Genomic DNA, 21,347 nt, shown 5'->3' with positions numbered 1-21,347 from the left:
TAAATCTATTTTTGTTAGAGTGGTTTTCAACTCAACGTCATAAGATAAAAAGGAAGTTAATCAATCTAGCCAAACACAAGGACACAGACAATCTGGTGAACCAACAAAAACTTGCACAAAATGCACATACAACACAAAGTGTGAACAAGTCACGATTGGTTTTCAATTTACTCCTGAGAGAATGAAAAAGTGGCACCAGAACCAATCATGTAGTGCAGCACAGTAGATGCAGAACCATTTACATGACACTCCGATGAAAACTGCTCTAAGTCCCAGGGGGGAGGGGGGGGGTACTCCCATAAATTTCGGATACATGTAGGTGTGTGCCACAAAGGGTCTTAAACCCTGACCCTATTTAAGGATGAATCAAACGAAAATTGATACCCTATTTAAGGCCCAAACCCAAAAAATGACACCCTATGCAAGGGAAAAACAAAAGCTTAAAATAGCTTGAACGGGTCAACCACTGAACTGCCACAGAAAAACACAATCTTGATAAAATCGCTTTGCTAATACTTTAACTTTAACAGAACATTTGTTTTCTGCTTAACTGGGTGTTTAAGCACTGCTATTTTAACTGATACAATTTAGGCACCCTATCTAAGGATCATACTGGGAACACTATGCCAACAGGGGCAAAAATGATACCCTTATTAAGGATCGAGAGCCTCAAAAACCATACCCTATTCCCCGGCACATACATGTACCTATATAGCCCGTATATGGGAGTACCCCTCCCCGCTCCCCGGGCTCTAAGTATACGCTGTGGTCAAATTTGCTTTTGGTTTGAAACTTTTTTCCTTTCTTTCTACAGTGTAGTTTATTTCCAATACTTCAAATCACAGGAGTTAATTCTATAATTCTGGATGTTTCATACTAGTGCTTTGTGGCTCAACCTTGCAAGTTAATCACATCCTTGATATATTAAATTTTGCCTCTGAAACAAAAAAAGCAAAACTCAAACAAGTTTTGATGACAATTAATTTGAAAAATTATGCTGTACCTCTCCAGTAGCTGTAACTAATCCTTGCTTGATCAACTCATCTGCAATATTTCCAACTCCACCTTCAGAATTATCCCAAAGCTCCACAGAACAGGGCACTACATATACAAAACATCAACAATAATAATTATTACATGTATGGCATAGAGTGGGAGCAAATCAGTAAAAATGCTATCCTGTTTGTGATGATATCATTTTTATCCACACATGTTGGACTGTCATTAATGGCCATTACCGCAGTAAGACCTGTTACGGGTGAGTATGCTTCATAGGCCCTCAAGTGGTGACTCAAAACTAACAGCTCTGCACACGTGCAATATCATTTTTGGTATTATTTTTGACTCTTCAACTGTACTTGAATTTCTTTGTATATAACCAAAACATCTTCGGATCTTCCTTGGAATTCTTCTGCAACCCTCAGTTACAGGGCTCAAAAAAAGAGCTGTCCAGTCATCTGGAACAAGTAGATTTTTCCTCTGTATAAGTAACATTTCATTCTCACTTACCTGATGGTAAGGGTTCAGGCAAGTCGTCTACCAACTAAATCATTAAGATAGCAAACTACGACTTACCCAACGCAAGCATTATTTGAGAGCTACAACCTACTTGTCCTTAGGGAAAGCTGAAATTCAGTTTTTTATCAAGCCTTGGGTTATCTTTGGGAATCTTCAGTAATCTTTGGAAATTTTCAGAAATGCTTGTGTGGCCAATGAACAACTTTTGGAGAATCTTTGGAAATCACTGGAAAGTGGTTGGAAATCTTTGGGAAATCAGCCATTCAAATTAAAAACAATTGCAGAATATGACAACATCAATGATGAAATCTGCTTAAAAGTCTGGAAGACTTTCAGAACGAACAGATTTAAATTTAATCCACATACTATCTAATGATTTCTTGGTTTCCTTTAGCTTAACTGTCAACAGCTTGCCATCAGTAAGATTGTGTATCATATCAACACCCTGCAAAAATGAGCATAAAAATAATTTGAGCACTGGAAAATGGCAACATGTAAGAGAAAATATTATTAATACTCAAAATAAGAGGTTGGTTCTAGCAGGAAGGCATTCATCCTGCACCAAATTTCTAAAATTTATATATTCCCTCCCATTGTTATCAGTGGAAAACATGAAATTAAAATTGCAAACCTTGTTGTAGATATAATTTTTATATCAGCTAGGGGAGTTGGTGGATAAGATCTCTAGAATATACTGCACCTTGTCATACAAGTCACTGTTAGTTGCTGCCACGCCATGAAGGCAATAAAGTCGTGCAAATGGAACCAAGGAAAGGATTTCATGTGACAAGAACACAATCGACCTCAGGCTGATAACTTCAGTGTTGCCATAGTCCACAAAATGTACTTGAACCTAAAAATTAATTAAATTAGCAGATAAACATTGAAAAAAGTTGCATCACACTGCAAAAAAAAAAAAAAAAAAAAATTCCATAATAGTATAACCTACATTATCTCTTTTGTTTGTGTCAAGCTATGTACATAAACAAGCACATTATTTTCTTCTCCTTACCAAGCCAATGAAACAAACTACTTTTTCAAACTAATGTGGCAACATTTTTCCAACAGCACACAAGCTTTCTGTTAAGGAAAATGTTTGCCTAACTAAGGTTATAACATATTGAACTGGAAACGTGTACCTTGTCATCCTCCACAAGTTCTTTAACCCTGCAGCGATACCAATGTTTATCTACAGGATAAATTCCACCATACACCTGCAGAAAGGTCAAATACATATCACAGCACAACAAAAATTTCAGTTTTGTTGTTGTTTTTATTTTTAAATTACCAGTTTACATTGAATGCATAAAATGGTTGGCACTATCAAGATAGCTAGATATTTTACACTTAAAATATGTATACAGAGTATTTCCTAAACAAGCAAAACAGTTCATGAACAAATACAAAGTTAGTTACATGTACAACTTATTTAGATAACGCAAAAGCAAATAGCATTCGGTGGTATGAACTCCCAAATTTTCTTTTGAATAAATGAAAGTGAGCACCACATAATTGCATGCCTTTACAAAATAGCCCAAGGAAATATGCACACTAACTGGTTAAAAATTTTATGTCTATAGTACAACAGAAACATAGAAAAGTTGTCCTAGTCATGCTGTTCACTACTTTTGTTGGCTGTTTTCTAAAACAAGGTAGAAAATATTTTATTCTGGTTTCTATTAAGTTAGCTGAAACACTCACATCAGTTTGAAAGAATTCAAAAAAGCTGTGGAAACACTTGCCTATTGGCTCCTACACATTCTCCCAAACTTCCACTGGTGTTTCTGTAACAATAGAAACCAAAAATGTTTTCTACCTCTTAATATAAATTAAGGTAAACATAGAGCTGTAGGCACCTTGTCAGTATGTGGAGTTGACTGCAATAAAGGCTTATTTCTGCAGTAAATCTGAAGGTCACTGCTCATCTTGTCAATCACTTTAGCTGTCTCTTCCTCTGCTGTCTAAAAATTAATTTCAGATTTGTTATTACACATACAGATTACTGTAAATATAACTAAAACTATATAATAAAAAATAAAAAAATAAAAACATTTTTAAACGCTGTAAACAAGGAGCAAGGTTTTAACATGAATGTGTAAAGGGACATAGCGCCATCCAGCCATCCGGGACAAGTAGATTCCCCTTCTAAGCAAGTAACTTTTCACTCTCACTTGTCCGATGGACAAGGGATCAGGCAAGTCATCTGCCAACTAAGTCATAAATGACTAACCTAAGACTTGCCAAGGGCAAGCAAAATTTTAGAGCTACTGGTCCCAAGGGCAACCTGGAATTCGAGTTTCTGCTCAAGTGCTGGACTACTGAGGCTTCAACCAGTTGAAACATACAACCTTGTAACAGTACATGTAGGTGTACATGTGTCGGACTGTATACATGTAAATGTATAATAGTGCTGAAGTATCTACTTTATTCCTAAAACAAAGTAAAATTATTACAAGTGTAAAACATAATAAGCATTCTGTTAGAGCCATTCAGCTTTGAGCTAAAACACGTCTGCAAGTACATGTCTCACGGCTGGTAATTGAAGGCTTTCATCATAGCAGAGAGTTGTGGCACAAGTTATAAAATTTGCATTCAGTTCTCAAGATACAAATTAAGAAATGGAGTTTGAAATTAAAATCACACTACAAGACTGCTCAAACAGAATCAAAGTGTCTTGAAAGCCGACACCGCAAATGAGATACATGTAACATACTACACCTGTGCCCAGAACATTACAGGACTCTCCACATGGGTTATAAAGATTCTCTCCTGGAAAAATAGAAGGGTAGACCAAGTTAAGTCCTTTACAATTTTGCAAATGCAAAAATGTCTCTCCAATAAAGAGTTAAGACCCACCTCATGTGACTCCCCATTCTCTGCATGAGGACTTGCTGGACGGGCATCAACACCATCTGTAAATATAATGAGGTACGAGATGTAGAAGAACACAGATCACACTTAAATGAAAAGTTCTAAATTGAGGAAATATATAAAAAATACAATAGTTGTCAGGATGGTTCATTATGCCCCTCAGAGGGTCAACTTGATGATGTGATAGTACAGGGCTTGAATAAAATTGCTTTGAAATGGACATTAACCCACCTTCAAAAGAACTCTTTCTTCTTGCCCTGAACTTCTCTGGCATGGCATTGAAGTTATTGGAATTAGTGGCCCAAGGAGATGATGAACTGACTGGCGACTTGGGTGTTAGTGGACTTCTCATGAAAAAGAACACAATGTACAAATTAACGACATCTGCATGTATGCCAAGTGCATGTAGTATTGCCAAGGACAATTTCAGTTTCTTTTAACCCTAGTAGTTATTATTAACAATAATACATGTTCTGGTGAAACTTTTTACAGTATATCCAGCCGTTGAAGCTAACTACAGTCTACTGGACTCTGTTGTCTCAAACTCTTCACTATCAATCTCAAACTGATCATTTTCCCTTGGCATGGTTTTGCAGTCTCTAACTACGTACAGTACAGTATTTTCCATTTCCCTTGAGAATATTAAGTGAAGAGAGTGAAACTCAGTTGTAAAAAAAAATTTAAAAAAAATAATAATAATAAACCGATATCAGACTTATTACCGCAGAACTGGACTTGTTGACCTGACGTCTCCACCTGAACTTGCCCAGGAATTCTGCAATTAAAACAAATTTCTGTTCAACTTACCAGTCAACTGCCCTTGAAGTGAAAGACGGCTTTCGTAACACGTAGTTGAGGCCATGAGACAGCGTTCCAGGTAAGTGAGGGGTCCCAGTTCAAAAACCCGACAAGGTCAGCAACATGACCAGACACATTAACAGAAAATTTATAACGATTTGGTGTGAGCACTGGAAACTGACCCGTACAAATTACTTGTTTACACCCTCCTTGAAAACTTTATATCTGGAATTCTGATCTAGGATTACACATTTGAATTATTAGTCTCTACCGCGGTCTACTTGATGAATACAATTACAAATTTAAAGAGCCACATAAAATTGGTTGTCCAGGGATCCATATCTGAAGTCATCGGATCATTAATTGGAGATGATTCGGAAATAAGAAAAACTCTCAAAACCATCTTGTTTTTCAGACGCCAACAAAACCTCTGTTCAAATATTCGTGCCCTATTTCACAACAGCCTTCTAGATGTAGATGAAAGATGTGAAAAAAAAATGACAATTTTTCATATTTGCAAAGGTCAGTCTACACGAAAGACCTTTAAAACATGAAACGTTGATATCTTCTTTGCTTTTCCGAAACAAACAAGCTCATGACGTTTTCTTGTAACAAGTATGTAACTTGTCGTCATCGGAGAACGCACATTTTTTTCGGCTGTCAAATTTGACGGCCGAAGATTAGTGCTTGTCGATTGCTCGGCATTGACGATAAATTATCGCAGTCGAAATCCTGCGAAGAAAGCTTTTTACATTCCGTGAAGCTCATCATGCAAACAAACTAGTAAAGAAATTGTCTCCACCCCAGAAACGGGATCAAACCAAAGTATTTCCATCGAAGCAATAGGTAGTGTTTTATCTCACCTCGCTCCTGCCGAGAGGTCGTAGATTCGGCGTTAACCCTCGTGGCTTCTGTTCGAGTTCCATCGTATAAACGTAACAGAAACAGACTAACAGAGCTCACTTGATCGCTGGTATGTTGAATTGTTGAGCTTTAAGCACCCTTATGACAAGAAAATCGCCAAGGCCGCCGCACGCATGAAGATGACAACACCACTCCTCCGGGCTAGCGCAGTCGACGCACTGCAGTTCACACCTTCCCGCCAACAGCCCCATGTGCTAGCGCCCGCGTTACCACTGTACAGTGAAAATCTTTAAAATGTAGCTATAGTTTGTGCAATCTTACACAACGTACATAAACTAAAATGCATTTCTGGGAGGAGTCGCTTCGGAGAAAAATCATCCCATCAACAATTTACGCGAATAGAAAATAATACGTAAATAGTAGTTTTCCAATCTTCGATTTTTTGCTCTTTGCATATATTTATTTAATTTTTGGAACTGTTCTAAAAAATTGCAGCGATTTTTTTTTTTTACTTTGATCGAGTTATGGGGGGGGGGATAGAAAAGCGAGATGCTACCCCTCCCTGGAACATTTGACCATAGCTGCTTATCCGACAGAGCAAACATGGCGGAGGTAAGGAGAGTTTTGACAAAGTTTAAATTTTGTTGTTTTTTGTATACGATGTTGTTTCCTTCAAAATCCTTTAAATGCTTTTGTTGACTTCAGAGAATCCATCATTATTTCGAGGAGCTCTTAGCAAGGTAGGGACAAGACGTGTAAAACTCCGTTTTTATCAGAAGTCAAATGCAGGTCTCGTGACTAAAAGATGACAGTCTTCTTGAAAATCTTCCTCGATTTCTTTGCAGGCACGAAGGAATTCTCGCTATACTGGTTACAGACAGAGATGGAGTTCCACTTGTGAAAGGTAAAACAATTTCTTAAGTTGTATATCTTGGTCGTTTGGTTGGTTGTCCTCATTGTAGAGTGTGAATCTTTTCTGCTACTGCTTAGATTTGAGTGAAGTTTGTTAAAAAAAAAATGGGGCCGGTGTTTTGAGATTTTTGATCTGGCTTATTGTGATAACTAAATAAAATGATCTCGCTCCATACATTGGGGCTTAAACTGACAACAGGATATGGAATTCTTACTGATTATTAATCTTATTATACATATACATTGGGTCTCAATCCCTATTCAGTGAGCCGCCTTACACTCAAACAATATTGGTTAATTTGCAAAGAATATGACTGGATCACCCTGCTACATTTACAGGTAGTTGTACTGTAAAGACAAACATTGCGAAAACTTTGGACAAAACTTAAATTTTTCTTTTTTTTAACCATTTATTTATTATCTGGTGATATATATTTTAGTTGCTGATCCTAAAACTCCACAAAATGCCTTGAGGGCAAGTTTTCTGTCAACATTTTCTACAACAGCAGAACAGGTAAGAAAAACCAGTATGCTAAGGTCTTAGTATGGCTAATGTACATTTATAAGACCTGTTATTATATCTCTCTAAAATTTAAAGCTGTTTTTGTTACCAAAATGTTTTGTGATTTATTGCCAGGTGATCTTAACCTTATATCAAGTAAAAGTTACTTTTACTTCTAAAATTGTGCATTAAAACCTGCAAACGACTTAAGAGTCACTCAACAACAATTTCAAATTGACTCGTTTTGATTTTGACGTATGTCAGAAATTTGAAGCTGTTCCGTGAGAATGGAAATCGTTCCTGAACCTGGCAGAGACATAATAAATATCTTACCAACCTCGTCTTCTTGGTCCATACTGTAAGTTATGGATCCTCATTTTCCCACTTCAATTTGTGGCCCGCGCACTTCGCACTTAGGCTATAAATCGATGGGGAACAAACTTACAGTACAGCGCTCTCTCCAAGAAAGGGGAGTTAAAGGATTCAAAATCTAAGACATTTCTAGGGGGAGCATTGTCCCAGACCCCTCTCGCAAATCGGTCAATGTTTACCCAAGATCTGCCCTTGGCAAGTTCGCCCATAACATCAAGGGTCCATCAAGCATACTCAGCCATAACAGGTGTTATGGGTTGCAACCCGTAATGAGAGGCCTGAGCTGTAAGCATCCAGCTCTTATGAGTTAGCTCATCAACTGGTTCCTCCAGTCTCCAAGAATGGAACAGACTTTTTTGTTTTACCTCATAGAGATTTTATTAATTTTGTGAATACATGTTAGGAGCATTTTTCACTTGCAATTGCCACTTTCTTTTAGGCAAGCAAGTTAGGACTGTCAAGAAATAAGAGCATTGTTTGTTTCTTTGCGTCCTATCAGGTAAGACTGTCCATGTACAGATACAGCGCAGTATATATCAAGAACAACTTGAACATAGTCATGTAGATGTATGTGTTCAAGAACCTGGTGTTTGGAATTTTCTAGCCTCTTCCAGGCATTCAGTTAGTTGAGGCGCAGTGGGGAAAATGGTGCGCAAAAAACTAAAAAAAGCATGGCAAGAGGAGGCGAAAGAACTCCTGTGGGCAAACTTAACAAAACGTCATTCCGGTATACCAGGATCTGGTATACCCTCTGACTGGTAAATTTTGACAGGTTTTTTTTAATGCTTGATCATCACTGATGCAGATTAAATGCGATATGGCAGTGGTCAGAGACCTTTCAACTGTGATGCGGCGTTTCTCCTCTCATGGCTGTAATGAAAGGCCAAGTGGACAGATAAAAAAAATTGGAGTTGCAGTAACTGCAATAGGTATTGAGAAGACATGGACCAAGACGCCGCAAAGAACAGAAAGTGTGAGATTATGTGTAAAATGGGGTTAACAGGCCTACACAACTTAAGTGGGTGGAAGGCGCTTTTGTTAAGTTTGCCCACAGGCGTTCTTTTGCTGAGTTTCTCTCCCATTTTTGCACTTGCCGTTTTTAGCGCTGTGCCGCAACTAACTGAACACCTGGAAGAGGCTAGGAATTTTTTGAGATACAGATACAATGAAGTCTTTAATCAGCCACCCATATGAACAATATATAAAGCCACCTACCTCGAACTTTGTGACAACTGTGCAGAACACAGGGATACTTCATATAATTTTCTTGAATGAGAATTATACATCCAATCAACTTAACTTGTACCCCATTATATCTTGTGCTATATACATGCTAAGCACATGTAACAATTATTGTTAGTGACTAATCCAAAGTGCATATGGCCTTACAGTTTTTAGTTTGCCCCTTAAGCAAACTGTACATGTAGCTACATGTATGATGTACTTACTACCCTTAAAGTCATTCTTGCCATCCCACAAAAAATATCCTTCTATTATGATTGATTAATTTAAAATTAGACGGATATAGAGTAATTTGATCTTGTACAGTACCCCTGTAATTTGAATTTCTTCAAAAATGTTCCCAAAAGACTTCACTTGCCCATCACACAAGCCAAGGATAGAATCCACTTGCCCAACTGCAAAATCCACTAGTCTCAGACAATTGCACGTGATTTTCTTTCCCTGCTCTATCAGCAAACCTCTAGCAACAGCCTCCCTTCCGCAGTCAGATTTGTTCATCCAAACCATGCACAAATCCATACTTTTTCTCTTTTTGAAATGATGGCCAACTCCAGTGCTTTCAATAAGACAGCACCTGCAAGAGCTTTGATGAACATTCTGTGAAGAATCACCAGCTGTCAGCAGTTTGCTAAACTGAATTGCCTCCCTCCCCCTAGAGGGAGTTATCGAGGTCAGGCATCCCTAATTGCACTCTGATGGTAAAGCACTACACCTCTTTTAAATGCCCAGTTAATTTTCCCAATGCAGAGAAAGTCAACCGTTACTCTCTTTCTATTCTCAAAGAATGAATAATAATATCTCCTCAGAGCTTTGTTATCTAGCTCTCTACACGCACTGCAGGCCTATGATGCTCCCTCATCATAGGCCTGCAGTGCGTGCAGAGATCTAGATAATAAAGCTCTGAGGAGATAATATTATTATTGTTTTGCTGGCAGGTGGCCCATTTCAGTTTTCTTCCACTTGTGGTCAGCATCATTGCAACAAGTCAGGCTAATACAGGTTAGTGCAAAGGCAACTCTTCCATTCACGTCTGACAACAACAGGCTTGTGCAAATTGACCCACACACTCTCCCACACTGATAGGTAGACTTGGAGCAGTCCCTCCTTATTCTTGTAAAGCAACAAAAGTGTCATGAACATCGCAGCACAGAAGAACTTTACATTGGCACGTTTCCACTAATTTTTGTTCACCTCACAAGTGATGAAATATGAAATTCTCAGGAGAGGTTAACTCTGGAGGGGGGGGGGGTACTTCCGTAAATTTTAGATAGGTGTGTGCCATGAAGGGTCTTTTGAGAAAACCTTTTCCCTATACGGTTCAACTTTATTTCGTTTCTGTAACATTGGAAGTTTACGAATTGTTCAGTTTTAACAGATAATTTGTTTTTTGTTTAGCTGGGCAATTACACACAGCAATTTTAGCTGATACGATTTAGGTACCCTATCTAAGGATCATACTGGGAACACCATGCCAACAGGGGCAAAAATGATACCCTTATTAACGATCGAGAACCTAAAAAACCATACCCTATCCCGCGGCACATACCCATGTAGACCATATATGAGAGTATCGGGAGTTAACAATAGAGAGTTTAAGCATGACGTTTACGGCAGACGACAAACGGCAAAGATTATCTCTGAATTTTTATTCTTTTCTTTTAATCCGTAATAAATCACACAAAAATAGAAAAATGTCTCCTACTATTCACCGCAAATACAAATATTTTCACTCTACTAGGTACAGACAGCTGAAGACAGACGGCAAAAGTTTCATTTTTGCCGTTTGCCGTTTGACGTAACGTCATGCTTAATCTCTCTAATATCTGTGGTGATACCTCAGATGATAACTACAGGACTGCTATACGAACTGAAAGGATCAACAGCATGCTCATTGCCTCTTCCATAGGTTTACAATAAAGCAAATCACTGATATCACACAGCCGTTTCATGTCCAGGAGATATATACGCCTGTTGTGACTTTTTTCTTGCAGGACTTCTTCTTGGATTAGAAAACGAATTTGCAGAAACAGTGAAGGCAGTAAAAGTTGTGGTTGATGGCGTGTAGTACAGAAATTTAATATTATATTTTATAATCAGCGAAGAACTGTCGCAGCGCAAGAATAGAATCAAGAAATAAATTTAATCACTTGTTTTTACAACAGTGTTGTTTATTCCAGAATTCTCTCGGTGAAATCAAGAGTAAAAGACCATATATTGTAACACCCCGATATTAGCAACTCCCTCGCTTACAAGGCGCTCCTCTCCGTAATTTCTTTTACCCACTGTTTTCTATTTCAGATTTCTTGTACAGGTAATCAAGTGATTTTGAGTGCAATTTTGAACAAGAAGCTCGGGAAGCTTTAAACCGCGCGGTCAGATTTAAAGTGAATTTTTGCTAATAAAAATAAGTAGAAGTTTAAGAGGTTCATTGTGTTGGCGAGCGCCCGCATTCAAACGCTGAAACCTGTCCACCTGACGTTGCGCACCACATTGGAAAAAAGGGGAAATTTTTGGTAAAAAAATACAAGTGTCAAGAACATGGCGATTTTGTAGTGTGCTCAAGCTCAGTCAATTCGTCAACCAGAAAACCAAATGACTTTTGGAATCACTTGGCATTTCCAGAGAAAGATAGAATACTCTCAAGTGCTTTCCGTTGAAAATCTGTCAAGATCGTAGCTACTGCGCAATAGAAACAGCCCGCGATACCGTCGTTTGAATTTTTATTTTTACTTTATCCTAAAATAGCCTATGCAAATGGAAGAACACAACTTAACAAGCTCAAAAACCAGCTCTTAAATTTTCTTTCCACTTCCGCCAGAAATAAGCGACAAAAGTAAAAACGTTTCTTCTTTTGAGAATTGCGCTCACCCTAGGCCGCGCAAGTAAATTTTTCAGACTAAAAGAAACTGCTCACGCTTGTAGGAGGATTGCAATTTGTAGTCTTTTTGAAAATTTCACGAGTGCTTATTTCTTCCAATTTGCACGAAAAATTATGATATGATTACTCGCTAATAATAAACATTCAATTTAATTTCAACTTTCTGGACTCAATTTCAACTTCCTGCACTGTTTGGGAATTAACTGGCGTGTTCTCAGTTAATCAGCACGCTGTCAATTTTACATTTATATTTTTAGGAATGGAACAATTCCATATACGGACGTACAAGAGCCGTCAAGAACGACTCCGGTGCGAACTATTTCATCTTCGAGTTTTAAAATTCATTTCTTCGTCTATGTAGATAGTTCGAGTTCTGATCTATTTGGTGTAAAATACAGTGCAAGCACTGCAGAGACATTATTTTTGTTCTTTATACCAAGTATTTAACGCACTGTAGTTACATTTTCTGCAATTTCCGTTAATTTTTCACACAAATTATGAACAGAACGCGAGCCAAAAAATAATTTGTCAAAGTTACTGACGCCAGAAGCCTTCATGAATGAAACATTAATTTAATTCCTTATATATAACTCTTGGCCGAGGAAAAATATTTGAACAAAGGTCATGTTCTTCAGCTGTACTCCAGGCAAGAAAGTCTGCTTCCGTTGAACTACCTCCAAGTCCCGTTTGTTAACTTTCTTTCGCGGTGACATTTCTCAAATGTTTTTACGGAAGATCTTGCCGACCATCTCCTTGATTTCTTGCTTCATTTTCTCGTCTCGTATTGAATATATGAAGGGGTCGATACAGCAGTTACAGAGAGTCAAAACCAGTCCTGCACGGACAAGCGAAGGTGGAACCGAATTTGGCGCGAAAAGCTTCCAGACCGTCGCCAGCGTGTACAATGACCAGCATGCGCAGAATGAGCCAATCAGCAACAGGACTGTTCTCAACGCTTTGTTGTCTTCAGCGGTCGCAGTGCTACTTGTGTGTTTTGCGGCAGCGACTTTTGTCAGTGGAACACCCTCTCCCGCGGGTTTGCCCGTGGGACGACTGCGATATACAGCTTCCCTTCTCGAAGCTCTCGCTATACGGTAAATCTTGCAGTAGGCGCAAATCATGGCCCCAACAGGTACGGCGAAGGCAAAAATAGCCAAGCAAAGCGCGTATGTTTTATTTGCCAGCCCTTCACCTCCCCAGTCGGGTTTGCAAGTGTGCGTGAACTCGTCCAACATGGTGCTACCCCATTTGAACAGTGGACTGCTGGCCCAGAATACTGAATGCACCCAGCTTGCGATAATGAGTAGCTTGTAGCGTTTTTTAGTGAATGTGAGGTGAGCTCTGTTTTCAACTGGCTTAGAGAGAGCATTATATCGGTCCACACTGATGAGCGTAAGAGTCATTATGGAGCAGTTGACTGACAGGCTGATGAGGACCGCGTATAACTGGCACAATGTGTCTCCAAGTGGCCATCGGTGTAGAATAAACGCTGTTATTACCAGCGGTATGCAAAACATTCCTAAAGGAGAAAACGAAAACAAAATTGAAACTGGGCGCTGATATCAGGGATTTGAAATTCAAAAGCCCTGCACATTTCCAATTAATAACATCAGACAGTGCCTAGCCTACGTGTAGCCGTACCCACCCCCTGAGGAAAAACGGAGAGAGACAAACACCTGAACCTCCCCCCCCCCCCCAAAAAAAACGAAATAAGCCAAATGGACAACAGAAACCAGGCAAGGTGAGTATATTTTCTTAATTTTATTCAAAAAAAAAGTAATATTTGATTTCATCGCGCGATTTTATCCTTCGCTATTTTAAATTCCACACAATGCCTTGTAGATTGCTCAAATTCTCAACGGCCCAATGTGTAACACAACACCGCGCACTTGCGGCAGTCACGTCTCACTCGATACGCGTACATAAATCTTTAATATTTGATCGATCCTCGAATCGTGAGTTTGGGACACCTGTGCTAAAAACCCAATGCAAATGGTAGGAACTGGTTGGAAACAAATGATCGAACGGCCGCTAGAGTATCATAAATTACAGTATTTAGAGGAGAAGCCACTTCAGCCTTAGCTAGTTTTCACGCGGTTCCTCTATTCACGTCGAATTAGAGTTTGGAAATATTGATTTTTCAGGAGGAAAACCGAAGTACTGCGAGAAAAACCCAGTGAGCAAGGCGAGAACCAACAACAAACTCAGCCCACATAAATAATACCGGGCTGGAATCGAACCCGGACTAGTTTGGTGGGAGGCGAGTGCTCTCACCGCAGCGCCACTCATGCCTTCCTGCTCCCTATTTCTCTTTTATACCACCTGATTCTTTCCTACTTCTTCACGCTTTATGCCATCGGTTTGCGCACAAGATGGTAGAGCGGAGGGTAAGAGATAGGAGTTAAAGAATAGTGCCGCATCCCATCTCATGGGAACGTAGAATGCTTTCTTACCTAATATCAAATCGGAAACAGCGAGGCTGAGATAGTAGAAGTAGGTCGGAGAGTGAAGTTTTTCCTTGATGGTCACATTAATAAGAACCATGGTGTTAGCGAGCACTGTTCCACAACAAGATACCAACAGCACCGTTACCTCAGCGATCATTTCTGGCAAACTTGCTTCACTTGAATGCTCCATCTCAAACTGTCAAAACTAAAATGAAAATGTTTACAATTTAGAAAGATCTGGATGTGGGCGAAAAAACTTGAACTGGGGCGGTTTTCGAATCATTTCTGAGACAAAAGGTGGGCCATTCTTACCGGAAAGTTTGACCGTTTGTCAGTGGCCATTTGGGCTATTAAATACAACTTTTCGCGGTTTATCATCGTCTAACACTGGCGCAAACAATTATGCCCGATCTTGTGTACGTAACTCAGTCGATGCTGTCGAAGTTTGCAGCCCATTAAATCAAGGGCTATGGTTAAAGACTCCGTAGTTTCTGCTCTGTATTCAGATCACCAAAATATTAAAATCCTGCAGAATCTGATTCGAATTAAATTTAAAATAAAACTGGGCCATGAAAGAAAAACTGAATGTTATTATTGCGTCATCATTTTGAATCTAAAAGATCTGGTAGTTTTTCTATTTTGCTTACCTCTATTATGATATACGTCTATGTTTAAAACAAAAGATCTAGAGAGTTAGGTTGTTAAACAATTTTGAAGATTAAAGCGACAATATACCTGAGGAAGGTAGTGTTGAAAGATCGATTGATCGATCGCTTTTCTTGAAATTCTTACCCTAGACCGGCTGATGCACAGTCAACGCATATTTACGTTTACTTATGCGCGCAGCAATTAAGCTGAACTGTACGTTCTAGTTTTGTAATTGAAAAAGTCAATCAAGTTCTACCAGCGAAATCAATCAATGTCACCTTACTCCAGCCAAAATCGTCAATTAACTGAAGTCATTCTGTTCATAATCACGCGTTGTTTAGATTAGATCAGGACGTTTCGCAGATATATAAAGTCAATATATTTTACGTCGATGATAAAAATCAGCTCAACGATAACTGAAGAATAAGAGCATTCAATAGAATCCGGTCAGGATCGAAATACTGTACATATGAACGTAACACAAGACCTACATCTATGAAATCACTCCAGGCTCCTGATTGGTCGAGAGCTTCGTCTAGCTCCACTGTCTCACCTCAATGCAAATAACTGCTTTTGAATAACTTCTGATTAAAAAAACTGCAGTTCAAAGACAATAAGTGATCTAAATGCCGCATTGATTTCAATTATCGATTCATGTTTACTATTGGCGAGATAAAAACCAGTGAAGGTGGCTTTAAACCTAGCAACTGATACGCGGACGAAATTTCAACTACACAGCTAAATAACAGAAAAATTGTCAAATTTTAGGGATAGACCATTTATATTTCTTGCTTTTCATTGGACTTGAAATCTTATCTGACTGACAAACGGCTATAAATCAAGAAAGCTGTAATTATCTTTTTCACCTGCAAACTGGCAACTGAAATTTGTGATGGCACAGGGGTTCAGATAACGACCAAATGCGCACGTACGCACGTGCACGGAAATACAGAAAAAATATACGGATATTTGAATAAATTTTGGTCAAATTAAAAAGAGTCTTTAATCATTAAACCAGCTGGTTTGAGAGTCACTAGTCTCTACTATAAATTATTTACCAAACATTAGTTACCAAACGTTTTCAAGGTTTGCCATGTTTTATTTATGAAACTGCACCCGATAAACTTTTTCTTTGTGGCGTGGTCAAATATTTATTGCAGATGTACAACTGACGACCATACCACAGTTATTTATTGCTTCATCCTAAAGTAGACTAAAGGACCAAAAACGCCAAAAACTGTGCAAATAACGGTGAATTAAACGTTACTCGACTGTGATCGATGTACTCTTCATCTTGTCTCTAAACGGGCTTTTAATATATTTAAAATTGATTCATTTATAAAACCTATACATTATGTCCACAGGAAACGTTTTTGATCCCAGCGAAGAATAATTCAGTTCGTTTTATATCATGTACTACCGTCCTAACGATTTTGATAATGTCAATCACTATGCAGCGAAAACGTTACTTTTATTAGCGTGGCTTAAAAAATTCATAACAGCATAAGCTACGTAGAGCCGACTGAAAGTCTACAAAGCCATACCTGTGAGTTTGAATTTGTTATTGTTTGTCTGAGAATATGCTTCGTCTCCCAGTGTCGTAGGGCCAGCTCCTTATTGACTCAAACCGTTTTTATGAGGGTTTAAATTCCTTAAAAACGGGAGATATATAAGTACTTTTCTTCTGAAAGCGCTCTCAAAGATTGTTTGAATCACAAGCCAAACTCGACTGGAGAATATTCCCCCGGGATGGAAATTAGTAGCAAAAAGTCGACAATGATAGACGCAATTCAATACTTGAGAAGAAATATATATTTTAGAGTATGTATGTAAATTGAAGGGTAGTACATTCTTGACATTTTTACGATATGGGTTGTGTGTCCCAACAACCGCTTTGGGTCACACTTTACCCTAGAGGATTTAAGGATTTTATAGTGCTTAAATGATAAATAATAATAATTTCTCTATGAAATTAATTGGCAGTGCGGCACGGTATGCAAACTTCACACTTTCATCATGCAAAATAGTATTTTTAGGTCTGTGGTCTCGACTGAACAATAACTATATTGTAATAATGTGCCTAATGCCGAAACTGAACACTCCCTTCGTAGTTGCTAATATTAGCAATTTAAATCCGGTTAAAGCCATAAGTAGCCGGCATATATACAAAAACAATATATTTAACTTTACCGTCAAATTGCATTCGAAAGATAACGAAAAGACCCGAAAACAAACCTGCCCACAGGTTTCTTTTCGCATACTATGCAATCCAGTGACAAAATAAAATAACCTGTACATGTAGAATCAAATGCAGGTATTGTGGAAGTATAAAAGTCAGTCAGATCATTATCTTTGTTGACTGCTGTATAAACACGACTAATGGAAAACTCAAATCGTACATGCTTCCCCACAAATTGAAATCAGTGTATTTATTTCAACCTTTTCTTATTCAAACCATTTGTTTTATTTCTTTATATAAACACTGTCCAAAACAATTCTCTGCGTAAAACTACTCTATACATCGTATTTACATTGCATAATTGCATGTTACAAAGCGGTTCATACAACTGAAATATATCAGTAAATAATATTACATTACACTGTTCATATTCTCCTTTTTCCTCCGCTATCCATCGAGCGTCTTCAAATTAAACCCAATGTCAGTAGATTACTAAATTTCCAGACATTTTATCTTCTAATGTTATCACCGGCCACAGAACGAAGACACAGCAGGCATACGGCTTGGTTTCAGTTTAACACTGGGCAGGTTCGTCATTTCTCCTCAAGCTGTTCCTATAGATACTCTCCCGATACTTTCCCCGAACCCAAGAGTTCATTTCTTTTTTAAGCGTTAAAATAAAATAGCTGACAGATCTGATTTCGGTTAATCAAATGGAGCCCCAGATTCGGTCTGGCATGCAAAAAATTTTCAAAGAAAGAAACACCACCATCGATGATGCGCGCTCTACTAGTACTTTGATCGACTAGACCAAGAAGGTTGGTCCAACATTTATCGTTTCATTTTAACAAGCCGGGTAGTTGCTCTTCGTCTCTTTATTTGTCAAATACATGAGCGGTAAAACGGGCGGGCAAAGGAAACTAGAAAGGGAGCAAAAGTGTCAACGGTTATACTTTTGAAAATGTATGTTGACTAGCATACGAAATTAAACGTTAAGCTCATAAAATGAATGTTTTTAAAATGTTTATTACCGCTGTTTGTTTTATATTTTTTGATCGCAAAAGTCTTTACCGCGGTTGGTCCAAATAATGGACGATCTGTTCTGTGGGGAAAGTCCACTTTTATTGTGCTGTTGAAAACTGTAGTAGCGGCTACTATGATTCCGAAAGGAGTCGGGAGTGTGAGCCATCGTGAGTCAACGATTCTTCACGCACACGGGCATCATATACATCGTGTTACCCATTCCCGTCACCAGATCCCTGTCACTCTTAGCCGGCGGGGCCTTGACACGAGGAAAAGGTGAGTCTGGAGGCATGATTTGATTGGCTAGATTCTTACACTGAGTAATTTAACGTTCGTTTCCTTCCTCAAAATATGATGTATCCACTGGTTGATCTCTATAACTAACTAAAACAGTATGATTAACAGATGTTTGATTTATTACATTTACTCCATAATTACAAAAATTAAAAATTAATAGTTATTGAGATTATACGAACAGGAGAAGGAGGTGACCAAAGGCACCACATAGCCATACTAGGGAAATCCCCATGAATTAAATGTTAAACTATATATACATATGTACAATACGTTAAAAAACCAAACCTCTATATAAACCAAAAAAAAAAAAAACTTATTACTCGAAGAAGACTTCTAAACTTTTTTTTTAAAAAAGAAAAAAATATATATATAGATATTTCATCAGCGTCTCTAACTTGACTTGGCAGTCTATTCCATATTCATAGATGATTCGATTAAAAAGCTATTTTCAAAACTATCAGGTCTACAGAGGTCTTGAGAAACCTCGTTTCTTACATTGTAGCGAAGGGAATTTAAAACAGACGCAAGAGTCTTACCACAAATGCCATTGATATGTTCGTTATTGAAAATTCTCCCCGTAAACAAGTTTTAACGTTCCTGAAGATCAGTTTGTAGGTCCTAAAATCGAACAGTTTTAGTCAAAGATCGACAGAGCCATTATTTTCTCGCACAAAGCCGAGAAAAAAAAGATCAACAGAGCCATCTTTTTCTCCCGCAAAGGCCCCGCGGCTAAGAGGGACGAGAATGGGGACGAGAATGAATTCAACCGGCAGTCCGACACCAACCATTTGGTCCCGAGAGGGTTCTACATTATCCTTGCGACAGCCAGTAAAAAGCTTTTACTGTATCAAACACAAGGCAATCAGATATCAAAAAAAAAAAAAAAAAGAAAAACAAACAAAACAAAAAACAAAACAAAACAAAAAAATACTAGCTATAGTACAAAGTCTTCTTATTTCCTGCAAATATCATTGTCTTACAGTTTAGCAGTGGACTTCCTGGCTAAACACTTCTGTTGAGGAACACGCCGTAAGTAACATGAGAAAGAGCCCTTTATTTAGCTGTTTTGATGTGGAATTTTGGTTGCAGCCTTTCGGCGTGTATAATGCACCCAAATTATTAAAATATTACGGCTAGGTTATTAAGTTTATACATGTGTATTACATGCTTTGCGTAGTACTGTTATTTTGTATTTATGAGATGAGATCTCACAGAAAAAGGAAGATATTTTCTTGAGAAAACGGAAAATAAGACGCTAATTGCCCATAAAAATGCACTTACCACTAGCGCTTCCCTCTTAAACGCCTTTACTGTTTGAAGAACTTGTTATGAATTAAAAAGGAGTAAATATGTCCATGGATGTCGCTTGGTACAGCCGCCATCTTGTGTGCGGTCACTCAGATGCTCTTTTCGTTGATACCGCTGAAAATAAGAATTTCTTGCTCAAATGACCCGCCAAATATTACAAATATAGTCATTTCAATTTTTCCCTCAGCTACCCTGCCCTGTGCCTTTCGTAGAGAAGTACACTAAACAAAGAGCTAATTAAGAGACAACTATAGAAAAAAAATTATAGAGCCAAGGCTGTGCGAGAGCTATTTGAGATACCTGTAGAATATTGGCACTGGTTTTCCGAGAACTCGCAGCAAACACGTACCAACCGAAACAGATGGCGCTTACTAATTATAATTTGTTTTCGCGACTTCTGTTAGAATTTGGAGACTGAATCAAGAGAGGAATGAACAAATGACAATAAGAAAATGCCAACCTTCTGTTCCGAGCAGAACGAGGGGGAACCTCAGTGGAGGTGCCACGAAATTTTCCAACGAAATTTCCTGAAAATTCTGTACCATATATTTGATTTTCCCTGAAGAATTTCGGAAGTTAACGACGAATTGTACGCAACCCCAAACTCCCTCTAAGATGAAGGCAAAATCTGCGTGAAAATTGGCAGACTTTTATACCCCGGAAATCTGGAAGCTTCAGAGCCATATCCCAAGCATTACTGAGACAAGAAAAAAAAATGCTTCACGCACTTTTATAAAGATGTTTTACATTTACAGACTGCAAATATCGCAGAAATTAAATGAAATACCATTGAACTGACAGGGTATTTCATTTAGCTGCTTTCAATGATTCCGTTGAGTTTCAGAAACAATAGCATTAAAAATTTAAACTGAAGCACGCGAAACTATAAATTAGCCAATACGCAGTCAGGAGAATAAATGAATTCATCGATGATTTTTTGCTAAATGTCGACGTTTTCAACCAAATAATAATAAAAAAGAATGATATAAGAACTTAACATGATCTCTAGACAAGTATATGTTATGTATATTTTAGTGCCAAGATGTGCTAATATTATTTGTGCAACAGACGTTATGATTAGGAACTTGATGACTCATTACGGGCAAACAGTGAATTAAATATTCAGTTGTTTTTAATTATTTATGGTTTCCTTCTTTAAAAACGACATTCTGCCAAAAAGTACCGTCTTAACCATGTAATCCTCTGCCATGATTAAGGCTAAGTTTTAAACGTTTATCTTTTTGTCAGCCGTTAAATAAATACAGATATCTTCCTTGCGAGAAAACCAAAGTTTGCGCTTTGTTTTCAAGGAAGTTATAACATTCTTTCTCTAGACTGCGCTCTAGTATATTATTATTGTTTCAAGTGCCTAATTATCGCACTTTAGTCCAATAATTACCAGCTTTGGAGTGATATGTCATTGTTGTGGCAACCTATAAAGTGAATGCGGTTTGTGGCAAATTTAGATATGATGCTTCGAAAACGTCA

General features: G+C 38.1%; 3 protein-coding genes across 9 annotated transcripts in view; 1 reads left to right on the top strand and 2 right to left on the bottom strand.

Moving 5' to 3' along the window:
- LOC145499575 (serine/threonine-protein kinase 31-like) overlaps positions 1-6,342 on the bottom strand; it is a 30,093-nt gene extending 23,751 nt beyond the window's left edge. For all 5 annotated transcript variants that reach the window (XM_081479101.1, XM_081479102.1, XM_081479103.1 and 2 more), the window contains exons 1-10: positions 6,051-6,342; positions 5,112-5,164; positions 4,621-4,733; positions 4,375-4,430; positions 4,237-4,287; positions 3,375-3,479; positions 2,658-2,732; positions 2,219-2,371; positions 1,885-1,963; positions 1,004-1,101 (exon numbers count right to left, since the gene is read on the bottom strand). In XM_081479101.1, the coding sequence (XP_081335227.1) occupies positions 1,004-1,101; positions 1,885-1,963; positions 2,219-2,371; positions 2,658-2,732; positions 3,375-3,479; positions 4,237-4,287; positions 4,375-4,430; positions 4,621-4,733; positions 5,112-5,164; positions 6,051-6,113 (846 nt within the window). In that variant the 5' untranslated portion in view covers positions 6,114-6,342. The remainder of the gene's footprint in view (positions 1-1,003; positions 1,102-1,884; positions 1,964-2,218; positions 2,372-2,657; positions 2,733-3,374; positions 3,480-4,236; positions 4,288-4,374; positions 4,431-4,620; positions 4,734-5,111; positions 5,165-6,050) is intronic.
- Positions 6,343-6,414: 72 nt separating this feature from the next.
- Positions 6,415-11,197, top strand: LOC145499589 (ragulator complex protein LAMTOR3-A-like). Its single transcript, XM_081479128.1, has 7 exons — positions 6,415-6,663; positions 6,757-6,791; positions 6,897-6,955; positions 7,404-7,477; positions 8,277-8,336; positions 10,015-10,078; positions 11,071-11,197. The coding sequence occupies exons 1-7, from the start codon at positions 6,601-6,603 to the stop codon at positions 11,142-11,144; spliced, it is 429 nt and encodes a 142-aa protein (XP_081335254.1). The 5' UTR covers positions 6,415-6,600; the 3' UTR covers positions 11,145-11,197.
- Positions 11,198-11,878: 681 nt separating this feature from the next.
- On the bottom strand, positions 11,879-16,978 carry LOC145499585 (beta-1 adrenergic receptor-like). 3 transcript variants are annotated; one of them, XM_081479123.1, is made up of 3 exons: positions 16,597-16,978; positions 14,411-14,609; positions 11,879-13,476 (listed from the first exon to the last, which is right to left on the bottom strand). In XM_081479123.1, the coding sequence occupies exons 2-3, from the start codon at positions 14,592-14,594 to the stop codon at positions 12,674-12,676; spliced, it is 987 nt and encodes a 328-aa protein (XP_081335249.1). In that variant the 5' UTR covers positions 14,595-14,609; positions 16,597-16,978; the 3' UTR covers positions 11,879-12,673. The 3 variants fall into 3 exon arrangements, with proteins under 3 accessions (XP_081335249.1, XP_081335251.1, XP_081335250.1); XM_081479125.1 differs by lacking the exon at positions 16,597-16,978 and adding an exon at positions 15,140-15,813; XM_081479124.1 differs by lacking the exon at positions 16,597-16,978 and having other exon boundaries at positions 14,411-15,062.
- Positions 16,979-21,347: the final 4,369 nt, after the last annotated feature.

Source organism: Orbicella franksi, chromosome 10 (assembly GCF_964199315.1).
Source record: "Orbicella franksi chromosome 10, jaOrbFran1.1, whole genome shotgun sequence".
In the NCBI taxonomy this organism is placed as follows: Eukaryota; Metazoa; Cnidaria; class Anthozoa; order Scleractinia; family Merulinidae; genus Orbicella; species Orbicella franksi.
Note: the sequence above shows the minus strand (reverse complement) of the source record. Positions and strands in the feature narration are given on the sequence as shown.

Coding starts and splice junctions, on each gene's coding strand:
- LOC145499585 (XM_081479123.1), bottom strand. CDS start 14,594: ATGGAGCATTCAAGTGAAGCAAGTTTGCCAGAAATGATCGCTGAGGTA. Junction 13,477..14,410: donor TGTTTCCGATTTGATATTAG/GTAAGAAAGCAT, acceptor TTTCTCCTTTAG/GAATGTTTTGCATACCGCTG.
- LOC145499589 (XM_081479128.1), top strand. CDS start 6,601: ATGCTACCCCTCCCTGGAACATTTGACCATAGCTGCTTATCCGACAGA. Junction 6,664..6,756: donor ACAGAGCAAACATGGCGGAG/GTAAGGAGAGTT, acceptor TGTTGACTTCAG/AGAATCCATCATTATTTCGA. Junction 6,956..7,403: donor TGGAGTTCCACTTGTGAAAG/GTAAAACAATTT, acceptor TATATATTTTAG/TTGCTGATCCTAAAACTCCA.